This window comes from Sipha flava, unplaced genomic scaffold (assembly GCF_003268045.1).
Source record: "Sipha flava isolate LNK unplaced genomic scaffold, YSA_version1 32_pilon_pilon, whole genome shotgun sequence".
Taxonomy (NCBI): Eukaryota; Metazoa; Arthropoda; class Insecta; order Hemiptera; family Aphididae; genus Sipha; species Sipha flava.
Window position 1 is genome coordinate 2362990 of NW_020273018.1, and position 23071 is coordinate 2386060.

A 23071-nucleotide genomic window follows, 5' to 3' on the forward strand; every position below is an offset into this window, starting at 1 on the left:
CTCCTGAATTAGTATAATGAAACTGTATGCAATAATTAGGTGTGCTATGTATTAATTGTTAATACATTAAGTCTTAAGTCTTTAAGATTCAAATGTTATTGTATATAATATTAAAATGCCAGTGGACAGTGATTATATTTTATAGAAATTAAAAATATGTTTAATTATATTAAAAAAGTAAGTAAATATATAATAAACAGATTAAATCAAACAATGTCGTGTATACGAACTGAACAGATCGTTTTAACAATTTATATATAATAATTAATTATATTATTTATTTATACTAATATTATAATAATATAATATACCTATTAAAAACCTTGGGTGAGAAGGTCAAAAATTGCGTTGTTAACTTCAAAATTATTTCATGTTTTATAATTATTTTACTTTGTCGTGAATTCGAATATTTGGATTGGTAATTGTTTGATAGACTGGTATAATTTATCATGATATAGATAGATTAAACTATTTATTATAAATACTAGAATTTATAATCAATATTTAAATTAAATTCAACAGTACAGTTAGGTAAGACATAAGTAACATAAAGTAAACATCTATGGTATACATTTATAATACAGAAATATGTAGTATAGATAATATATACATATATATATAAAATAAATTCTATGTAGTATGAGTTTCATTGTTTTAGACAAAAAAATAACAAAGTATAGGTATTATACTCTAAATGTAATGTGTTACTAGTTAATGTGTTGTATGTTAGATAGAGTACTGGTAGTCAGTAGAGTTTCATCGAATAACAATTAAAAATATATTTTAATCCAAAATAATGTAATCATTTATAATGAATAAAAGAACATAAGGATTTTAATTAAATCATATGTTATTGTAAAAGTGCATTACGTCGATGTTCAGAGAAAAATAATATACATACATATTTTATAATACATAAGAATGATTAGAAAACGGCAAACGCAACACATTTTGTATAATATTTTCATAATCAAAATGTATTAATTACACGTAACCATCATATTCATGCTACACATGTACAGAATATTATTTACATAATGTTCTCATTTACAAAAAATGTAGGTGTAGGTAAATGTGTACATTTATATAATATTAGTACATTATATATTTATATGCATTCATCACCCTATATTGAATATAAACTTAAACACCAGTCATTTGGTGGAATAAATAAGGGATATTTTCCAAGCCATCTAAGCATGGTTTAACATCTAAACCACAAAATCGAAGTAATTTCTTCATACCCATTTTTCGCTCTTTTCTAAACATCATTATACCTATACATATTTATACATTTGTCTTATACGATTCATAACTCAATAACTAATAACTCTAAAATTGACAACACAACACGGAGACTATTCACCTTATCGTGCCTCTAACACTAAGTCATATCAATCTGGTCACACCTAAATGTTTAAGAAACCAAATAACGATACATAAAACGTTAGTGCACCAATATGCGTTGGACAAGTCCTACGCGTAGCTTCGGGGAGATTAAAGTATTGCCGTCACACATGTGCGTGCGGTGCAAATGTATCATAAATAATAATTATAATTATTAATATTATAATTCATAATATTATATGGCCTCAAAGTGCGGTGATCCTGGTCGTCGGTCAGCCATAGGAACAATATCATCATTATTCATTAATTCATAACGTTGCTCTTTCGCTGCCCGGCACCACCAACGCACAGCCGAGAAATCGTTTCGCCGGTATTGCGTTGGCGCCACTGTTGTCGGTTCGAATCGGCGCGCACAACGGCAAAGAAACCTGCAGTGTGGTCGTTTGACTGATTTTCGCGGATACGTGAAAATACCGATCGTGGTGATAGCGTGGTATGCGGCGGGGGGTGCGTGCACTATCTCTCTGTATCTGGTGTTCTCCTCGTCATTCAAAATTAAATAGGTGCTTCTCGTGTCGTTCGAAATTTGCATATATATTTCGCCGCCTCTGCCGCCACCGCTGCTGTGGGAATCACCGTCCGTGATAAAATTATTATGCTATGACGTTGCTCGTGCGCTGACCGCCCGTATTGAGGACGAATTTTCTCACCGTCTGCTGTAGGTTTCGCATTTTGTCGATTCCGCACGATCTAAATCGAACGCTGTATGATCGGGGAAACCCTCTTATCATCAACATGTGAAAATCCGAAAACCGGCCTTTTCTTCTTACCCTCCCTGACGTCGTGACAACAGCAGTTGCCAGTTAACCACAGGTAAATTCCACGTTTCATCGAACCCCTTCAAACTTTTCGATTTATCTTTCGCTGGATAATAATATTATTTTTACGTTCGATTACTGTCTCGCGCACCGCCAATATTCTTGTTTTTACTACGGTTTTCGTTGTAGGGAAAATGACGGAGTCTTTGGACAGTGGCACCGCCAACACCTTGTCGTCGTTGGACGACAACACGACCAACTCACTGTCCGTAATGGACATGCCCATATTTGTGGACTACCTGAAGAAAACAGTTTCTACCATATTTCACGGTGATAAGTCCGCCTCCTCGTCCATGTTAGACTTAGCATTTGAGGAGCCCAGCAATGTAGAGTGTATCAAAAAATTTCTATCGGATCCAAATACTGCAACTATTTTCGTTCAAAAGAGTGTCTTAAAAGGTTACAATTTTAAATATTATTAATCTGTAGATTTTAGTTTAAGCTAATGTTTTCATTGCTTTTAGATGAAGAAACTGAAAATGGCAGTGAAGGAGATGATGATAAAGATATACCATTATTTTATTTATCTAATGAAGTTATTTTTACTAATCAAAAAATGACAAGGTCTGTAAAACTATTTTTCTTGACTTGAGATTTATATTTTATTATAATTTTCTTGTAACTTTTCCTTATAGTTTGTCTTTTATGAAGAGGGCAACTGTTATAGAAGCTGATAAACCTATTCCAAGTCAATTACGAATTGTTCAATTTAATGATGGGTCACCGTATGAAACATTGCATGCCCTAGTTAGTAAAGCTATAACTCCATATTTCAAAAGTTATGTCAAGGAATCGGGGAGAGCTGATAGGTAGTTGTTTTTAAATTTCTTTTTTGTTTAATTTCAGTTGGTTTTTTAGTTATTTTCAAACTAAATTTTTTTATAAATTATGTATTTAATAGAGATGGTGATAAAATGGCTCCATCAGTAGAAAAAACTATGGTAGAATTAGAAATGGGTTTACTTCATTTACAACAAAACATTGATATTCCTGAAGTGACATTAACAATTAATCCTACTGTATTAGCCATAATTAGTAAATGTGCCGAAGAAAATCGTAAACCTAAAGTATCAGATTTTGGCGCTCTTGTTGAAGATTCCAAATTCCTTAATCAGCTTCAAGCTGGTGTTAATCGTTGGATAAAAGAAATACAAAAGGTAAATTAACATTTTAGTATGCACATTTTATTTTTAATGACATTGAATTTTATTCTTTACTCTAGGTGACTAATTTAGACAGAGATCCATTAAATGGGACAGCTTTGCAAGAAATTAGTTTTTGGTTAAATAAAGAAAGAGCCCTTCACCGTATACAAGAAAAACGTGAAAGTTTAGAAGTGGGCCTTACATTAGAGATTTTAAAACATGGCAAACGTTTTCATGCAACAGTCAGTTTTGATAGTGATACTGGTCTTAAGACTGCTTTAGCAACTGTTAATGATTATAATACTTTGATGAAAGATTTCCCTATTAATGATCTTTTGGCTGCGACAGATTTAAATCGTATCCGTGTTGCTATTGAACATATTTTTATTCATTTACGTAAAATAAGGAGTACAAAGTATCCATTACCTAAATTATTAAAATTAGTTGAAGCTATTTCTAGAGATTTGTTATCAAAGTTATTAAAAGTAAGAATAGTTAAATGTGATTATGATAAACTGATATTTATTTAATAAATGTGCTTTATACATATTTTAGGTATTGGGTACAAGGTTTTTAATGCATATTCCATATGATGAATTTGAAAAAGTTATGTTGCAGTGTTTTAATGTTTTTACTGCATATGATGATGAATTTGATAAGCTTCAAGTTATTTTGAGGTAAATACTTTTTATGTTTGAAATTAAATAAATAATTTAATATTTATTAAAATTTATTAAACTTTAAATGATTTTAGGGATGTAGTGAAAAGAAAACGAGATGAGACATTCAAGGTAGTTTGGCGAATACAACCAGATCACAAAAGGTTGCAAACTAGACTGGAACATATGAGGAAATTTAGGCAGCAACACGAACAATTACAAGCGGTTATTATGAGAGTTTTAAGACCTACAGCCCAACAACCACAAGCTCGTGAAGATCAAGATCAAGGTCCTGTTTCTTTATCACCTGCTCCAGACACAAGTGCTATAGAGGTAATTTACAATAAATTGTTCTAAAATTCAATTTAAATTAATTAAGAATTTTCAATTTTTTTTTTTAAACCGTAAATGATTTATTAGGAAGTGAATTCAGCTTATGAAAACATTAAAGTAGTAGACTGTCTGGATATAAGTCGTGAGGGAGTTGAAGCTTGGGAAGCAGCTGTAGCACGATATGAAGAAAGAATTGACAGGGTTGAAGCAAGAATTACTGCACATCTTAGAGATCAATTAGGAACAGCTCGTAATGCTAACGAGATGTTTCGTATATTTTCTCGATTTAATGCTCTTTTTGTTAGACCGCACATTCGTGGAGCCATACGTGAATATCAAACTCAACTTATTAATAAAGTGAAAGAAGATATTGAAGCTCTACATGATAAGTTCAAAGTAAATAAGTTATTAAATTTTGTACAAATGTTCTTATTTTATATTTTTCTAAATTAATATTTTTAGACTCAGTATCCTCAGAGTAAAGCTTATTTTTTAAGCCATCAACAAGATATACCTCCAATAGCTGGTTCTATTTTATGGGCCAAACTAATTGATAGTCAATTGTCTGCATATCTTCGACGAGTTGAAGATGTTTTGGGTATGGTACAATAGAATATTCATAAAATGTTAGCAAAATATTATATTTCGGTTAATTAGGAAAAGGATGGGAGGATCATTTAGAAGGTCAAAAATTAAAAGCTGATGGTGATAGTTTTCGACTAAAATTAAATACCAAAGATATTTTTGATGATTGGGCTCGAGGGGTCCAACAAAGAAATATGGGTGTATCAGGAAGAATTTTTACCATTGAAAGTACTAGATCTCGAACGGGTCGTGGAAATGTATTGAAACTTAGGGTAAGTACTTTAATTAAACAAATATGTATTTATATTTAATATGCCATTTCTATTAATTAGGTAAACTTTTTACCTGAAATTATTACATTATCTAAAGAAGTGAGACATTTAAAAAATCTTGGATTCCGTGTTCCTTTAGCGATAGTTAACAAAGCTCATCAAGCTAATCAATTATATCCATTTGCTATATCTTTGCGTGAAAGTGTTCGTACATATGAATGTACTTTAGATAAGGTAAGATATCTATTTCTGTTCTTAATATATATTGTTATTTGTTATGCATGTTATTATATATATGTAATATATAAATTTATTATTTTAATTAGCTTATCAATAGGAGTTCTTATTTGAAGGTATTTTGAAATTTATTTTTAATTACTTTTTTAATTGACACAACATTTTTTATATAGATTGAAGATAAAACTAGCATTGTGCCATTAATTGCTGGATTGCATAAGGATACTCAAGTACTTATTGCCGAAGGCATTCAAATGGTATGGGAAAGTTATAAGCTTGATCAATATGTACAAAAATATGCAGAACAAATACTCGCTTTTCAAGAAAAAGTTGAAGATCTTTTAGTAGTAGAAGAGCAGCTTGAACTTGATGTTAAATCTTTAGAAACATGTGCATATTCTGCTAGTACGTTGGCTGATATTCTTTCAAAAATTCAAAGAGCTGTGGATGATTTATCTCTTCGGCAATATTCAAATTTACATATTTGGGTTACACGTCTTGATCAACAGGTCAGTTTTAATTGCTTTGAACTTAATTGATGAATATGTTTATATATATAGTGAAAACTTTTTATAACGAATCTGAAGGGATCAAGAGATTTCTTTTGTTGTAGAGTGTTTTCGTAATAGAGAGGGTTTAAAAAAAAACAAAATTTTAATTATTTATGTATAAATGTATGTAATATTGTATATCTAACACATCATTATATTTACATTATATTATATTTACGTATTATATTAAATTATTATTATTATTATACATATTAAATATAGTATAATTTTTATACTATTACTTTATTTAAAATAGTCTGTCATCTTATTTTGGAATTTTTTATTTTGCCAATATTGTTTTTGTATTTTTCTATGAATTTGTCCTATGTTTTGGGATAACTTTGGATCATCTTCATGATTCATTTTCTTAGCTATCCTTCTGAGGCCTTGAAATCTATAATACTAAGTTGTTGAGCAAAATGTTCAGCTTAAGTTTTCAAAACAAGCCCAGATATAGGTAAATTATTACAATGTTGTTTATGGAACCATGTCAACATGGCCTGTTGACCAACCTGCTAACCTGGTCCAAGTCTTCAAATTTTGATTTTCTTATTTTTTTACAAGAACTTCTGTTTCAGCCTGTAATATTTTATCCTTATTCTTCTAGCAATAGTATATGGGCTGAATCCAAAATGTTTCCCGACATCACTTTTTTTCACCTTTTTCAATTGCACGTATTAGAGGGACTTCTTGATCAACACACAGTGTTTTTCTTTTATTTGCCATAACAAATGTTAGCACACTACTATGATCATGCATGTAATGTTAGACATTTCGTTGATAATAAATTGAACATACCAATTCGATATGGATAGTAACAATATTAAAAATAGATAATGAAAGAATGTAATTGTTCTTGGAACTTTCAGCATTATTGCTGATTATTTTTATAATTTAAATTTGTATTTAGTACGATAACACGTAAGTTATATTATGAAACATAATTTATTGTTTTGTTATTGAGAATGACTAATACGTTATAGAGAATGAATTGACTAATGGGTTATAAAGTAAACCAACCATTATTATGTAATGTTTACATTATATATAGTTTTCCGTTGTAAAGAGTTTGGTTATAAAGAGTTTTCACTATATATATATAAATATATATATATATATATATATATATATATATATATATATATATATATGTTTATAAGTATAGAATATTTTAGGTTTAAGTTACTATTAATTCTAATTTTATTTTCATAGATCGAAAAAAGCTTATCCTCAAGACTTCAAGCCGGTATACAAGCTTGGACTGAAGCATTAGAAGGAAAAAAGAAAGATTTGAGTATGGATACTGATGCACCACCTCAACCAACTAATAAGCTTGGTGGTGATCCTCAAATTAAAGTGCAGATACTTGAAGTCAGGATTACTAATCAAACTATTTACTTATATCCAAATCTGTGCGAAGCACGTGTCCAACTTATGCAACAGTTTTTTGCATGGCAAGCTGTTGTAACATCACAGGTGAGATTACAAAGCTCTAGGTACCAAGTTGGTTTAGATCAGCCAACATCACAGACATATCAAGATCTTTTGGCTAATTTACCATCCGGTGAAACTGTTTTAACTGCTGCTTTTGAAGCTATGGAAAAAAAAATAAATGAGGTAGTTAATAAGTTAAATAATCATAACATTTTAGGGCGTTTTTTTTTTAAAAATGTACATTATTGTAGGCTGAAAAATACATGTCAGAATGGTTAATTTACCAATCTTTATGGGATTTACAAGCAGACAATTTATATAGCCAAATGGGTGAAGATATTAATATTTGGATGACTTATTTAAATGATATTCAGTATGAAATATGAAAAACTTATCAAACAACAATGACTAATTAATTATTATTTTTTAGGAAATCTCGTAAAACATTTGATACTACAGAAACACGAAAAGATCTTGGACCTTTTATTATTGAGTATGGAAAGGTACAAAGTAAAGTTGCTTTGAAGTATGATTCTTGGCATAAAGAAATTTTAAATAAATTTGGAGGTCTACTTGGCAATAGTATGACACAGTTTCATGTTCAAGTGGCTAAAGTAAGTTATAAATTTATTAATAAGACAATTTAGAAAACACATTATTATTATAATTTAATAATTTTAGTCTCGAAATGATATGGAAAAACAATCTATTGAAGCTGCAAGTACGTCTGATGCTGTATCATTCATAACTTATGTTCAATTTTTAAAACGTAGTATGAGAGTGTGGGAGAAACAAGTTGATCTTTACAAAAGAGGTCAAAAAATTTTGGAAAGACAACGTTTTCAATTTCCTACTAATTGGTTAGATTTAGATAATGTTGAAGGAGAGTGGAGTGCGTTTAATGAAATCATCAAACGTAAAGATAAATCAATTCAAACTCAAGTAATAAAAATATATTATTTATTATAATTTGTTAATTAATTAATTTACTATCAACATTTAATTTTTTTAGGTTCAAAGCCTTCAGATGAAGATAATTGCTGAAAATAAAGCTGTAGAAACTAGAACAAATGACTTTCTTTTGGAGTGGGAACAGGGTAAACCAGTAGCAGGAAATACTCAACCTGATGATGCTTTATCCCAACTCCAAGTATTTGAGAATAAATTTACTCGTATTAAAGAAGAAAGAGATAATGTAGCTAAAGCTAAAGAAGCATTAGAACTTAAAGATCCAGCAGGTAAATATACATTTTAACAATTAAGTCAAAATTTTGTTATTAACTCTTTCTTAACACAATACTAATGTATATTTTAGGTAGTGCTTTATCGAGTGCTGAAGATCGTATGATAGTAGTTTTTGAAGAAATGCAAGATCTAAAAGGCGTATGGTCTGAATTATCAAAAATATGGGTACAGATTGATGAAATCCGAGAAAAACCTTGGCTTTCAGTTCAGCCAAGAAAACTTCGTCAACAACTAGATGGTTTGACCAATCAGTTAAAAGAATTACCTGCCCGTTTTAGGCAATATTCTTCTTATGAATATGTTAAAAAACTATTACAAAGTTATGTAAAAGTAAGTTTATCAATTATCATCTGTTTATGTAAGTTGTATTTTTAGTTACTTATATAACAAAATGTAAATTAATAAAATTGAATGGTAGTTTTTAACCACATATGAACTCGGAATGTCTTATTATAATTTGTAATTTCTTCAGAAAATTGTATAAAATATTCCTGTATATCTTTTTTTTCTATAATTATTTATTATTAAAACTTAAAATAAATAATACTTATTTGGTATCTTTTGTAATTAAATTAGTAAGTTTTTTGGTTTTATTTATTATTTTTTTAGGTAAACATGACTGTAATAGAATTGAAATCTGATGCACTGAAAGACCGTCATTGGAAGCAATTGATGAGAAAACTTAGAGTGAATTGGACATTTTCAGATATAACTTTAGGACAAATTTGGGATGTGGATTTACAAGCAAATGAAGCAGTTGTTAAAGATATCATTATGACTGCGCAAGGAGAAATGGCCCTTGAAGAATTTTTAAAACAAGTTAGTTTTAAGTTATTGGTTTTTACTTTTAATAAAATTTGATAATTTTATATTATTTTAAAATCTATGTATGGTTAACATAATTATTTATGTATACAAATTTATGTATTGTTGTATATTGTATATAAATTGTACTAATTATTTTCTGCATTTTTTATTATTTTGTTTGGTAGGTTCGAGACACTTGGCAATCATATTCTTTAGATTTAATTAATTATCAGAATAAGTGTCGTCTTATAAGAGGTTGGGATGAACTTTTTAATACAGTCAAAGAACATATCAATTCTGTAGCAGCTATGAAATTATCACCTTATTACAAAGTAACTTTTATTTTTAAAAATGTATTTAAAAATTTTTTTTTTAAGAATATTTATTAATGTTTTATATATATTATATATTTGTAGGTTTTTGAAGAAGAAGCTTTAACATGGGAAGAAAAACTTAATCGAATTAATACTCTTTTTGATGTTTGGATAGATGTTCAACGTCGTTGGGTATATTTAGAAGGTATTTTCTCAGGAAGTGCTGATATAAAGACTTTGTTACCAGTTGAAACTTCACGTTTTCATAATATTAGGTATTATTCTATTATTGTTATTATTATATCTTATATTAACTGCATTGTATCTTAATTTACAGTTCTGACTTTTTGGGTCTAATGAAAAAAGTTTCTAAGTCAAGAATGGTTATTGATGTTCTTAATATTCAAGGAGTACAGCGGTCTCTTGAAAGATTAGCTGATTTACTAGGTAAAATACAAAAAGCTCTTGGAGAATATTTGGAAAGAGAAAGAATGTCTTTCCCAAGATTTTATTTTGTTGGGGATGAAGATCTTTTAGAAATTATTGGAAACAGTAAAAATATTTCAAGGCTACAAAAACATTTCAAAAAAATGTTTGCTGGTGTAGCTGCTATAATCTTGGATGAAACATCAACAAATATTCTTGGTGTAGCATCTCGTGAAGGAGAGGAAGTTATATTCACTAATCCCATATCGACAACTGATCATCCTAAAATTAATGAATGGTTAACATTGGTTGAAAAAGAAATGTGTTTCACATTGGCTTCGCGTTTGGGTGAAGCTGTAACTAATATCAAACAATTCAAACAAGAAACTATTGATCATGATGCTTTTATGACTTGGTGCGATAACTATCAAGCTCAAATTGTGGTTTTGTCTGCTCAAATTTTATGGAGTGAAGACATAGAAACAGCTCTGCATCAAATTCAAGTTCAGTGTGAACATGAAAATGACTCAGCCCCCAAATTAACTCCTTTAGAAAATGTACTGGCTCAAGTTGAAACATCGTTAAACTTTTTAGCTGATTCTGTTTTACAAGAACAACCACCATTAAGAAGAAAGAAACTTGAGTATTTAGTATGTTTATACTATGTCATAGTTAATATAAAATACATTTTTGATTTTTTTTTTTTTTTTAGATTAATGAATATGTCCATAAACGTATGATCACTAGAAGGCTGATTTCTAGGAAAGTATCAAGTCCTCGTTCATTTGAATGGCTTTGTGAAATGCGCTTTTATTTAGATTGTAATCAGACTGATGTATTGAAACAGCTTACAATACAAATGGCTAATGCTAATTTTTACTATGGATTTGAATATCTTGGTGTACAAGATAGATTAGTTCAAACTCCATTAACTGATCGTTGTTATTTAACTATGACTCAAGCATTAGAATCTAGACTAGGAGGATCACCATTTGGTAAGTTGAATTACATTATTTTTTTTAAAAATAATTTTGACTCAATTTGTTGTTTTTAGGACCGGCTGGTACTGGTAAGACTGAGTCTGTTAAAGCTCTTGGTCATCAGTTAGGACGTTTTGTTTTGGTATTCAACTGCGATGAAACATTTGATTTCCAAGCTATGGGACGTATATTTGTTGGTCTTTGTCAAGTTGGAGCATGGGGATGTTTTGATGAATTTAATAGATTAGAAGAAAGAATGTTATCTGCTGTTTCTCAACAAATACAAACTATTCAAGAAGCACTTAAGTCTCAAATGGATTCTAAGAAAACTAGTAAGTACTATTGATGAATTTAGTAAGAAGGTTCTGTATAATTTGTATTGTTATAGTCTTTTGGCTATACAAATAAATAAAATAAGTTACTTCCTTTTCTATATATAGTTATGTATATTAATTAAAAATATTACTTTTTTATTAATAGTTTTAATTTTTTAAACATTTGTTATCCTAAAGTTTTCTTAGTTTTTAAATAATGTTATTGTATATTTTTTAATTAAAAATTGAATACTAAGTATATTGATTTATATTTTGTAGATATCACTGTAGAACTTGTAGGAAAACAAGTCCGAGTATCAACCGACATGGCAATATTTATAACTATGAATCCTGGTTATGCTGGACGTTCTAATCTTCCAGACAATCTTAAAAAGTTATTCCGATCATTAGCAATGACTAAACCTGATCGACAACTTATAGCTGAAGTTATGTTGTTTTCTCAAGGTTTTCGTACGGCTGAAAAACTTGCTTGCAAAATTGTTCCATTTTTCAAGTAAATTAACTTTTATTCAAAAAAGTCAATATAACTAAATTTTGATATATTTTAGATTATGTGACGAACAACTTTCTAACCAATCTCACTATGATTTTGGATTAAGAGCATTAAAATCTGTTTTGGTATCTGCTGGAAATGTTAAAAGAGATCGTATACAACATATTAAAGGTATCAGTGCTACAACTGAAAGGCATAGTTTGAATGAAGCTGAAATAGCAGAAAATTTACCTGAGCAAGAAGTAAAATTTGATTCATATTAATATTTTATTGTTTATCAAAAATAAGAGGTTTTAATTTTAATTTTAATTTTTGCATTTATAGATATTGATTCAGTCTGTATGTGAAACAATGGTACCTAAACTTGTTGCTGAAGACATCCCACTTTTGTTTTCATTGTTAAATGATGTTTTTCCACAAGTTCAGTATAAACGTGCCCAAATGACAGGTAAATAATTAAGTAAATTACTAATAAAATTGTACTAATTACTAATAAAACGGAAAAAATAGTATAATATTTAAATATTTTAGAATTGAAAGAACAAATAAGAAAAGTATGCCAAGAAGAATACTATGTTTGTGGAGAAGATGATGAACTTGGGGGTCCTTGGATGGAAAAGGTAATGTATTTAAATTGCATTATAGTTCTCTTTACACTAATTTTTTTTTTTTTATTAAATACATTTTATTAACATGCTTACATAGTGTTATATGGGGGAAACTTGGATACAAAAGGTATTTTTTTAAATTGGTTTATTTTATTATTATAGATTTTTATTTATTTACTGTAGTTAGTAAAATTGTATAATATAATTTTTTATTTAGGTTCTACAATTATATCAAATTTGTGAATTAAATCATGGTTTAATGATGGTTGGTCCAAGTGGATCAGGAAAATCTAGTGCATGGAAGGTTTTATTAAAAGCTCTTGAAAGAATGGATGGAATGGAAGGTCAAGCTCATGTAATCGATCCAAAAGCTATATCTAAAGAAGCTTTATATGGTGCTTTAGACCCTAACACCAGAGAGTGGACTGATGGTTTATTTACTCATATTTTAAGGTATGCATAGTTATAGATAATGGTTTTAAGTTGAACATATTGTATTATGAAGTTAAATATTTTAGGAAAATTGTCGACAATGTTCGTGGAGAAATAAATAAAAGACAATGGATTATTTTTGATGGTGATGTTGATCCAGAATGGGTAGAAAATTTAAACTCTGTTTTAGATGACAACAAATTGTTGACTTTGCCAAATGGAGAACGTCTATCACTTCCACCTAATGTTCGAATTATGTTTGAGGTAAATGCTCCTCTAAATTTATATGATTTTAATAATAATCAAAATAAGTTGTATAACATACTTTTATTAATAACATTTTTCTCTATAATTATTTTTAGGTACAAGATTTAAAATATGCTACTCTTGCAACTGTATCTCGTTGTGGTATGATTTGGTTTAGTGAGGATGTTTTGACTACTGAAATGATATTTGAAAATTATTTGAGCCGGTTAAGAAGTATACCTATCGATGAAGGTGATGAAGATTCAATTTCTCTTATTCCTCAACCAGTGTCTGCAACATCAGGAACTGTTGATCAATTTATCTCTCCATCATTACAAGTACTAATTGTACTTGCTGTTTAAAATCTCATGTTTCAATGGATTTTTTTTTCTTTTTGTTTGTATAGCTTCAATTAGATATTGTTACAATGTTACAACCACATTTGTCATCAGATGGATTAGTTGTCCGATGTTTAGAGTATGCTATAAAGCAAGAACATATTATGGATTTCACTCGATTAAGAGCACTTGGATCACTATTTTCTATGATTAATCAAAGCATAAGGTAAGTCATTTTTGAATAACATTAATTAAATTGTAATTTTTTTATTTATATTCAGAATTATAATGTATTTTTTTTTTTAGAAATGTTCTTCAATATAATAGAACTCATTCAGATTTTCCACTTCCACAAGACCAATTGGAACAGTATATTCCAAAATGTTTAGTTTATGCTCTGTTGTGGAGTTTTGCCGGTGATGCAAAACTAAAAGTGCGTTCTGATATTGGTGAATTTATTAGATCTGTGACAACTGTAGCTTTGCCTCCCATGACTGAAAATATTATTGATTATGAAGTATGTACTTGCATTAAGTTGAATTGATACTAGTTAAATTATATTTTTCAAAAATCTATTTAAGAATATTAATTTTTAATTATTCAATATTTACTTACAATTTAATTAGATTAATGTCCATGGAGATTGGGTTCCATGGTCAAGTAGAGTTCCACAAGTAGAAGTTGAAACTCACAAGGTTGCATCACCTGATGTAGTTGTTCCTACCTTAGATACTGTTCGACATGAAACATTGCTTTATACCTGGCTTGCTGAGCATAAACCTTTAGGTAAGTTAACTACTATTTATTAAAATGTATACATTAAACTAAAATCATAATTAATAACAATTTAAAATTTAATAGTCTTATGTGGACCTCCTGGCTCTGGTAAAACAATGACATTATTTTCTGCTTTAAGAGCTCTTCCTGATATGGAAGTTGTTGGCTTAAACTTTTCATCAGCGACCACACCAGAACTATTATTAAAAACTTTTGATCATTATTGTGAATACCGCAAAACACCAAATGGAATTGTTCTATCTCCTGTTCAAGTAAAAAGCAATTGCTATTAGTCAATAATATTTTATTAATATCTCATTTTTTTAATATGTGAAGTTGGGTAAATGGTTGGTATTATTCTGTGATGAAATTAATTTACCTGATATGGACAATTATGGTACCCAAAGAGTTATTTCATTCTTGCGACAATTAGTAGAACGGCGAGGATTTTATAAGTAATTACATTTTATATCTTATTTTGTAATTTATTAAAATCTTAAAGTCTAATAGTTAATAGCCATTAATGTTAAAATGATTTAAAAAATATAATAAGTATGATTATAATTTTATGATACTAGACCAACAGGAGATCAAGCTTGGGTATCTTTGGAGAGAATACAATTTGTTGGAGCATGTAATCCACCTACTGATCCTGGCAGAAAACCTTTGTCTCATAGATTTTTACGTCATGTCCCAGTAATATATGTTGATTATCCTGGTGAAACTTCTTTAAAACAAGTAAAGCATAAATTTTGTTTTTCAATGTACACTTATATTAAATAAAATATTTTTTTAGATTTATGGAACCTTCAGCAGAGCAATGTTGCGATTAATTCCTACTCTTCGTGGTTATGCAGAGCCTTTAACAAATGCAATGGTCGAATTTTACTTAGCATCTCAAGATCGTTTTACTCAAGATATGCAACCACATTATGTTTATTCTCCTAGGGAGATGACTCGTTGGGTTAGAGGAATTTGTGAAGCCATCAGGTAATTATTATTTTTAAAACTATTTTAATTTTAAATGTATAAATTAAAACTATATTCAAGTTGCACGAATAATAATTTATTATTTAATGCATGATTTAAGACCATTGGAAACTTTGAGTGTTGATGGCTTAGTACGTCTTTGGGCACACGAAGCATTACGCCTCTTCCAAGATCGTTTAGTAGATGATATAGAACGTCAATGGACAAATGAAAATATAAATATAGTGGCCATGAAACATTTCCCTGGAATTAACAAAGAAGAAGCTCTTCAAAGACCTATTCTTTATAGTAATTGGTTACACAAAGATTATGTACCAGTTGAAAGGAAACAATTACGTGATTATGTAGCTGCAAGATTAAAGGTATTACAATTTTTCTATGTATTTTATTTGTGTCTTGTTAAAAATAGATGTATAATGTATATATATATTTAGGTTTTCTATGAAGAAGAATTAGATGTTAAAATTGTACTCTTTGATGAAGTATTGGACCATGTATTAAGGATAGACAGAATATTCAGACAGCCTCAAGGTCATTTGTTATTAATTGGTGTCTCAGGTGCAGGCAAAACAACATTGTCACGATTTGTGGCATTTATGAATGGTCTTTCAGTATTTCAAATAAGAGTAAGTAAATTTTATCATTGAAACAGTATTATTTGTTTTTTATTTTTTTCAATTATTTCTAAAAAAAAGAATACTTATATTTGATGTATATATAAATTAAGTAATAATAATTAAAAATTTTAAAAATGTTTGGTATCACTATATTATTAATCAATTCAAAATGTTCAGAAAAATTTATAAAATTGTAATTTTTAAAACTTATTCTGATTTAAATATTTATTATATTTTTATTTTTTAAGGTTCATAACAAGTATACTAGTGAAGATTTTGATGAGGATTTGAGGGCAGTGTTAAGAAGATCTGGGTGTAAGAATGAAAAAATTACCTTTATACTTGATGAATCAAATGTATTAGAATCTGGTTTTCTTGAACGTATGAATACTTTGCTGGCCAATGGAGAAGTTCCTGGATTATTTGAAGGTATATTGTGATATAAATATTCTTATATATTAATTTAGTAGATTTTAATTCTATATTATAATTTATTGATTTTAGGAGATGAATATACCACATTAATGACTCAGTGTAAAGAGGGAAGTCAAAGAGAAGGTCTGATGTTAGATTCTAATGAAGAACTTTATAAATGGTTCACTGGCCAAGTAATGAGGAATTTACATGTTGTTTTCACCATGAATCCTAGTTCAGAAGGATTAAAAGACAGAGCTGCTACTTCTCCTGCTCTTTTTAACAGATGTGTTCTTAATTGGTTTGGAGATTGGTCAGATACAGCATTATTCCAAGTAAATATTTTCAAATCAACATTAAACTCAATTGTTAAATTGTTAATTTATATTTTATAGGTTGGACAAGAATTTACTAGATCTGTTGATTTGGATGGACCACCTATGTGGAGAGCTCCCGATTTTTTCCCATCAGCTTGTTCTTTAGTGCCTAGTATTCCTGATTACCGTACTGCTGTTGTTAATGCTTTTGTTTACGTACATCAAACATTACACAAAGCTAATAGCCGACTTATCAAAAGAGGCTCCCGAACTATGGCAATCACTCCTAGGCATTATTTAGATTTTATTAACCATTTTGTAAAATTACATAAAGAGAAGAGAGCTGAACTTGAAGAACAGCAACTCCATTTAAATGTGGGTCTATCTAAAATAGCTGAAACTGTTGAGCAGGTGGAAGAAATGCAAAAATCATTAGCAGTTAAATCTATAGAATTGAATGCAAAAAATGAAGCAGCCAATGCAAAATTACAGCAGATGTTTAAAGAACAGCATGAAGCTGAAAAACGGAAAGTTCAATCGCAAGAAATACAAGCACAGATTAAAGCTCAACAAGTATTAATATCAGAAAAACGAGAACATGTTATGGCTGATCTTGCTCATGTTGAGCCTGCTGTTATGGATGCTCAGCAAGGTATAATATGAAATTTAAGATTAAAAGTCATTGTTAAAATGTTGGGGTTTTTTTACTTTTTAGCTGTAAAGGAAATTAAGAAACAACAATTGGTTGAGGTACGATCAATGGCTAACCCTCCTGCAGTTGTTAAGTTGGCACTGGAATCTATCTGCTTGTTACTTGGTGAAAATGCATCAGATTGGAAAGCTATTAGAGCTGTTGTTATGAGAGAAAATTTCATTAATTCCATCGTCAATAATTTTAGTACAGAGAATATTTCGTAAGTTAGAAATAATTAAAATTTCAAATCAAAATTGCGTTAATTATTTAGCATTATTTTTATAGTGATGACGTTCGTGAAAAGATGCATAGCAGATACTTAGATAATCCTGATTACACTTTTGAAAAAGTGAATCGTGCCAGTATGGCTTGTGGTCCTATGGTTAAATGGGCTATTGCACAAGTATAGTTTCATTATAATATTTATAACTTTCATGACTTCCTAACAATAATGAGTTTAATAGGTTAGTTATGCTGACGTATTGAAAAAAGTAGAACCATTAAGAGATGAATTGAAATCTCTTGAAAACCAAGCCTCAGAAAATAAAGTTAAAAATGAAGAAACTACTGCACTTATTTCTCAATTAGAACAAACTATTACTGAATATCAGGAAGAATATGCACAGCTCATTTCACAAGCTCAAGCAATTAAATCAGATTTAGAAAATGTTCAGAGCAAAGTATGTTTTTTTTTTTTTTTTTTTAATGGAAGTAATCAACAAATTTTATTTTTAGGTTGATCGATCTATTGCTTTATTGAAATCTTTAGTAATAGAAAGAGAAAGGTGGGAAAGTACTAGAGATACATTCAGATCTCAAATGGCTACGATTATTGGAGATGTTCTTTTATCATCTGCTTATTTAGCTTATGCTGGTTACTTTGATCAACATGTTAGTATTTTTTACATATTTGTGATATTTAGTTCAAATTAATTTTGATTTATGCTTTATAACAGTACCGTCAAAATTTGTTTACTACCTGGTGCCAACATTTGTATTTAGCTGGAATACAGTATAGATCTGATATAGCATTAACTGAATACTTATCAAATCCTGACGAAAGACTTCGTTGGCATGCTAATTCATTACCTACAGATGATTTGTGTACAGAAAATGCTATTATGTTGAAGGTAAATATTGTATTTATTCATTAATATTGTGTAGTACTTAATATTTTACTTTTTAAATTTAGCGTTACAATAGATATCCGTTAATAATTGATCCATCAGGACAAGCAACTGAGTTTATCCTTAAAGAATATGCAGATGCTAAAATTACAAAAACAAGTTTCTTAGATGATTCCTTTAGAAAGAACCTTGAATCTGCTTTGCGTTTTGGAAATCCATTGCTTGTTCAAGTAAGTTTTTTATAATGTAATTGTTAAATGTTGTTATCGGATATGATTCATATAAACTGAGTGATTCGTTAGTTCTTAATGATCTAAAAAGTTTGTTCTTAAATTATATAAATAGTATGCCAACCAAAAACAAAAAATTTAAAATGGTTATTAGAAATATTTCATTTAAAATGAAATGTATTATAAATCATATCATTGGTTTATTTTTAGTTATAATTTTATAAACATTATAGGATGTAGAAAACTATGATCCAATTTTAAATCCTGTATTAAATCGAGAACTTCGTCGTACTGGAGGTCGTGTTTTAATAACATTGGGAGACCAAGATATTGATTTATCACCAAAATTTGTGATATTTTTATCTACACGTGATCCAACTGTAGAATTCTCACCAGACATATGTTCTAGAGTAATGTTTGTTAACTTTACTGTAACTAGATCATCATTACAAAGTCAATGTTTAGATCGTGTATTAAAAGCTGAAAGGCCTGATATTGATACTAAACGATCGGACTTGCTTAAACTTCAAGGTATGTTGGTGGTTTTTAATAAATTTAATTATTTAATAAGTACAATAATTATCAATCAAAATGTATTTTAGGTGAATTTCATCTTCGATTAAGACAGTTGGAAAAGTCATTATTGCAAGCATTAAACGAAGCCAAAGGTAAAATATTGGATAATGATTCTGTGATAACAACATTAGAAAGGCTTAAACAAGAAGCAGCTGATATCAGTAAAAAAGTGGAAGAAACCGATAAAGTTATTGCAGAAATTGAAACAGTTTCACAACAGTACAAGCCTTTAGCTCAAGCTTGTAGTAATATGTATTTTACCATGGACAGTTTAAATCAAGTCCACTTCCTTTATCAATATTCGTTAAAATTCTTTTTGGATATATTCAGTTCAGTATTATTGTCCAATCCTAGATTGGCATCTGTCACTGATCATACATCTCGATTGGACATAGTTACAAAAGATTTATTCACGGTAAGAATTGAATAAAAAAATTATTGTTTTGTTAACATAATAAATTATATAAAATATATTATGTTTAGGTATGCTATGAAAGAGTAGCCAGAGGAATGTTGCATAATGATAGATTGACATTAGCAATATTATTGTGTCGAATAAGTTTAAAAGGGTCACCATTTGGTAATTTATTAGATTCAGAGTTTCAATTTTTCCTTCGAGGTAAAGAAGGAGTTCTAAGTTCCAACAACTCGTCAGGGCAAGGGTCTCTTAGTAGTTTGAATCAAGAACAAATTGAAGCTATGATTAGGCTATCCCATAGAATATCAGCATTTAAAAATTTATCAGAACGAGTTGAAGAGATGCCAGAATTTGGACCATGGCTTGCACAGAATACACCTGAACAATGTGTGCCTAAGTTGTGGGATGAACAAACTCCATTTAGTCCTGTAGCTACAGCCATGTATCAACTTCTTGCTATCCAGGTATGTAGTACATAATGTGATGTTTATTTTTATTATTATATAATTGTGGTAATTGTATATTTTTTAAATTAGGCATTTAGACCAGATAGAGTCATAGCATCAGCAAATCTGTTTGTTGAAGCAACTCTAGGTACGCAATTAACCTCTTCAGCAGAACGTGAACCAGACTTGGCAACAATTGTTTTGAATGAATTGGATTGTAGTGTTCCAGCACTTTTGTGCTCAGCTCCTGGATATGATGCATCTGGTCGAGTTGATGATCTTGCTACTCAGCATAACCAACTGTTATCATCTGTAGCTATTGGTTCTGCTGAAGGTTTCCGTCAAGCTACTGATGCCATAAATTCAGCTGTTCGCCTTGGACGGTATTTATTATATAATATATATTAATTTTTTTTACCTTAACATTCTTTTCGAATCATTTTAGGTGGGTACTATTAAAAAATGTTCATCTAGCACCTCAATGGTTAGTGCAGCTTGAAAAAAAATTACATAGTCTTCAACCACACACAAACTTCAGACTATTTTTAACCATGGAAATAAATTCTGGTGTACCGGTGAATTTATTGAGAGCTGGTCGTATATTTGTGTTTGAACCACCACCAGGTGTTAAAGCTAATTTGTTACGAACATTCAATACTGTAAGCATGGAAAAACTGAAATATAGTCATTAAAAAATTTTATATAAATAATATTTTTAGATTCCGGCATCACGCATGATGAAAGTACCTAATGAAAGAGCCAGATTATACTTTTTACTAGCATGGTTCCATGCTATTGTTCAAGAACGTCTTCGCTATACTCCACTTGGTTGGGCCAAACATTATGAATTCAATGAATCTGATCTTAGAGTTGCTTGTGATACTTTAGATACATGGATTGAAACAACAGCAAAAGTAAGAGTTTTATTTCACTAAATAGTTATTTTTTCAATAGGTAATTACATTTGTATTAATTAATTCAACTTTTAGAGCCGTACAAATTTACCACCTGAGAAAATTCCTTGGGATGCAATAGTTACATTATTATCACAGTGTATTTATGGTGGTAAAATTGATAATGATTATGATCAAAGGCTATTGACATCATTCTTAAGCAAATTATTCACAGCACGTAGTTTTGAAACAGGATTTGCATTAGTTGCCAATGTTGATGGTGTTGGAGGAGATAATAGGTATAAAATGATTGTACATTTTGTTTTTTTCTTTTCTTTTACTAAAATATTTAATAAAAATCTAATTTAATTTCAGACATATTACAATGCCAAATGGCTCAAGGAGAGATCACTTTTTACATTGGATTGAAAATTTGTCAGATAGACAATCACCTTCATGGTTAGGATTGCCTAATAATGCTGAGAAAGTACTTTTGACAACGAGAGGTATTAAAAATTAGGAAATTAAAAATTGTAATTTTTAATTCATTTATATGTATAAATTAAAAATAGGTACTGATTTGGTGAGTAAATTATTAAAAATGCAACAACTCGAAGATGAAGATGAGCTTGCTTATGTCACTGAACAAGGTGTTAAAGATGGAGGACCAGATTCTAGTGTTGGACTACCAACCTCTGATGGTCGTCCAACTTGGATGAGAACATTGCATAATTCAGCAACTACATGGTTACAACTTTTACCTCAATCACTACAGACATTAAAACGTACTGTAGAAAATATCAAAGATCCACTTTATCGATACTTTGAGAGAGAAGTGAATTTTGGTTCAAAACTATTGCAAGAAGTTATACATGATTTAAATGAAGTAGTAGCTATATGTCAAGTATGTTAAATTTTATCTCATAATGGATATTTACATTTTATTATTTTGTTTAAAATATGTTTTGATTTGTTTTTTTTTTTTTAAGGGAGAAAAGAAACAAACTAATTATCATAGAAGTTTATTGAGTGATTTAGTCAAAGGAAAACTGCCTACTGGATGGCGTCGATACACAGTACCTATTGGCTGTACAGTAATTCAGTGGGTATCAGATTTTAGTCAACGTGTAAAACAACTACAACAAGTGTCACAACTTGTTTCCCAACGAGGTGCTAATCAAATTAAAGTAAGTTATTAATGTATAAGTAATTGAGTATTATATTTTTTGTATAATAATGTTTTAATTTTTTTTTTTGCAGTCATTCCCGGTTTGGCTTGGAGGGCTTTTAAATCCTGAAGCTTATATTACTGCTACTAGACAATGTATTGCGCAAGCTAATTCTTGGTCCTTAGAAGAATTGATACTAGAAGTAACTATTACTGATGCATTAGAATATGATTCAGTGCAACAGGACGAGTGTAGCTTTGGTGTTATTGGTAAGATATTATTACTTCTATAATACCTAAAATGTCTAATTATAATTTATGATTTAAGGGTTAAAACTACAGGGTGCCCAGTGTCGTAATAATCAGTTGTTGTTAACTTCATCTATAATGACTGATTTACCTGTAACATTGTTACGATGGACACAGTAAGTAGTTATTTTGTTATTTTGTGTATTTTTGAAATTATATTTTATTTTGTTTTTTATAAACATTTTCAGTGTATCTGCTGAAGAACATTTAAGGCCTAATAAACTTTCTCTACCAGTATATTTGAATTCCACCCGTTCTGAATTGTTATTCACTGTAGAATTAGATGTAGCTCCTGGACAAGATCATCATACATTCTATGAAAGGGGAGTTGCATTGTTAACATCCGCAGCTTTAAATTAGGTAAAACAATATATATTGATGTGATAATTAATATATATTTATTATTTATATGTATACATATATACATTTT

At 29.5% G+C, this 23071-nt stretch overlaps 1 protein-coding gene across 5 annotated transcripts; it reads left to right on the forward strand.

The window, feature by feature from the left end:
- The first annotated feature begins 1858 nt into the window (after nt 1-1858).
- Nucleotides 1859-23071, forward strand: LOC112686907 (dynein heavy chain, cytoplasmic). 5 transcript variants are annotated; one of them, XM_025559390.1, is made up of 65 exons: nt 1859-2220; nt 2355-2624; nt 2690-2789; nt 2861-3034; nt 3127-3382; nt 3448-3855; nt 3926-4047; nt 4125-4362; nt 4450-4758; nt 4825-4960; nt 5020-5219; nt 5280-5453; nt 5546-5572; nt 5630-5965; nt 7220-7624; nt 7693-7814; nt 7872-8055; nt 8123-8383; nt 8454-8679; nt 8757-9016; nt 9296-9505; nt 9679-9825; nt 9910-10082; nt 10145-10883; nt 10946-11228; nt 11288-11545; nt 11807-12041; nt 12097-12283; nt 12366-12489; nt 12573-12661; nt 12747-12776; nt 12867-13102; nt 13168-13345; nt 13444-13665; nt 13734-13891; nt 13972-14182; nt 14292-14451; nt 14527-14714; nt 14779-14897; nt 15021-15180; nt 15239-15432; nt 15533-15794; nt 15867-16058; nt 16298-16478; nt 16554-16798; nt 16859-17432; nt 17496-17694; nt 17760-17877; nt 17939-18154; nt 18210-18365; nt 18431-18604; nt 18667-18831; nt 19065-19362; nt 19434-19822; nt 19891-20289; nt 20362-20654; nt 20717-20930; nt 20991-21185; nt 21261-21463; nt 21540-21670; nt 21737-22068; nt 22154-22351; nt 22425-22602; nt 22661-22757; nt 22830-23001. In XM_025559390.1, exons 2-65 carry the CDS (start codon nt 2360-2362, stop codon nt 22999-23001), a joined length of 14085 nt encoding a protein of 4694 aa, XP_025415175.1. In that variant the 5' UTR covers nt 1859-2220; nt 2355-2359. The 5 variants fall into 5 exon arrangements, with proteins under 5 accessions (XP_025415175.1, XP_025415180.1, XP_025415179.1 ...); XM_025559395.1 differs by lacking the exon at nt 12747-12776; XM_025559394.1 differs by lacking the exon at nt 5546-5572.

What these genes read in the sequence shown, in the direction of transcription:
- LOC112686907 (XM_025559390.1), top strand. Translation starts at nt 2,360, where the DNA reads ATGACGGAGTCTTTGGACAGTGGCACCGCCAACACCTTGTCGTCGTTG. An exon ending in ACGAGTTGAAGATGTTTTGG is followed by an intron (nt 4,961 to 5,019) that starts GTATGGTACAAT and finishes TCGGTTAATTAG; the next exon opens with GAAAAGGATGGGAGGATCAT. An exon ending in TATTACAAAGTTATGTAAAA is followed by an intron (nt 9,017 to 9,295) that starts GTAAGTTTATCA and finishes TTATTTTTTTAG; the next exon opens with GTAAACATGACTGTAATAGA.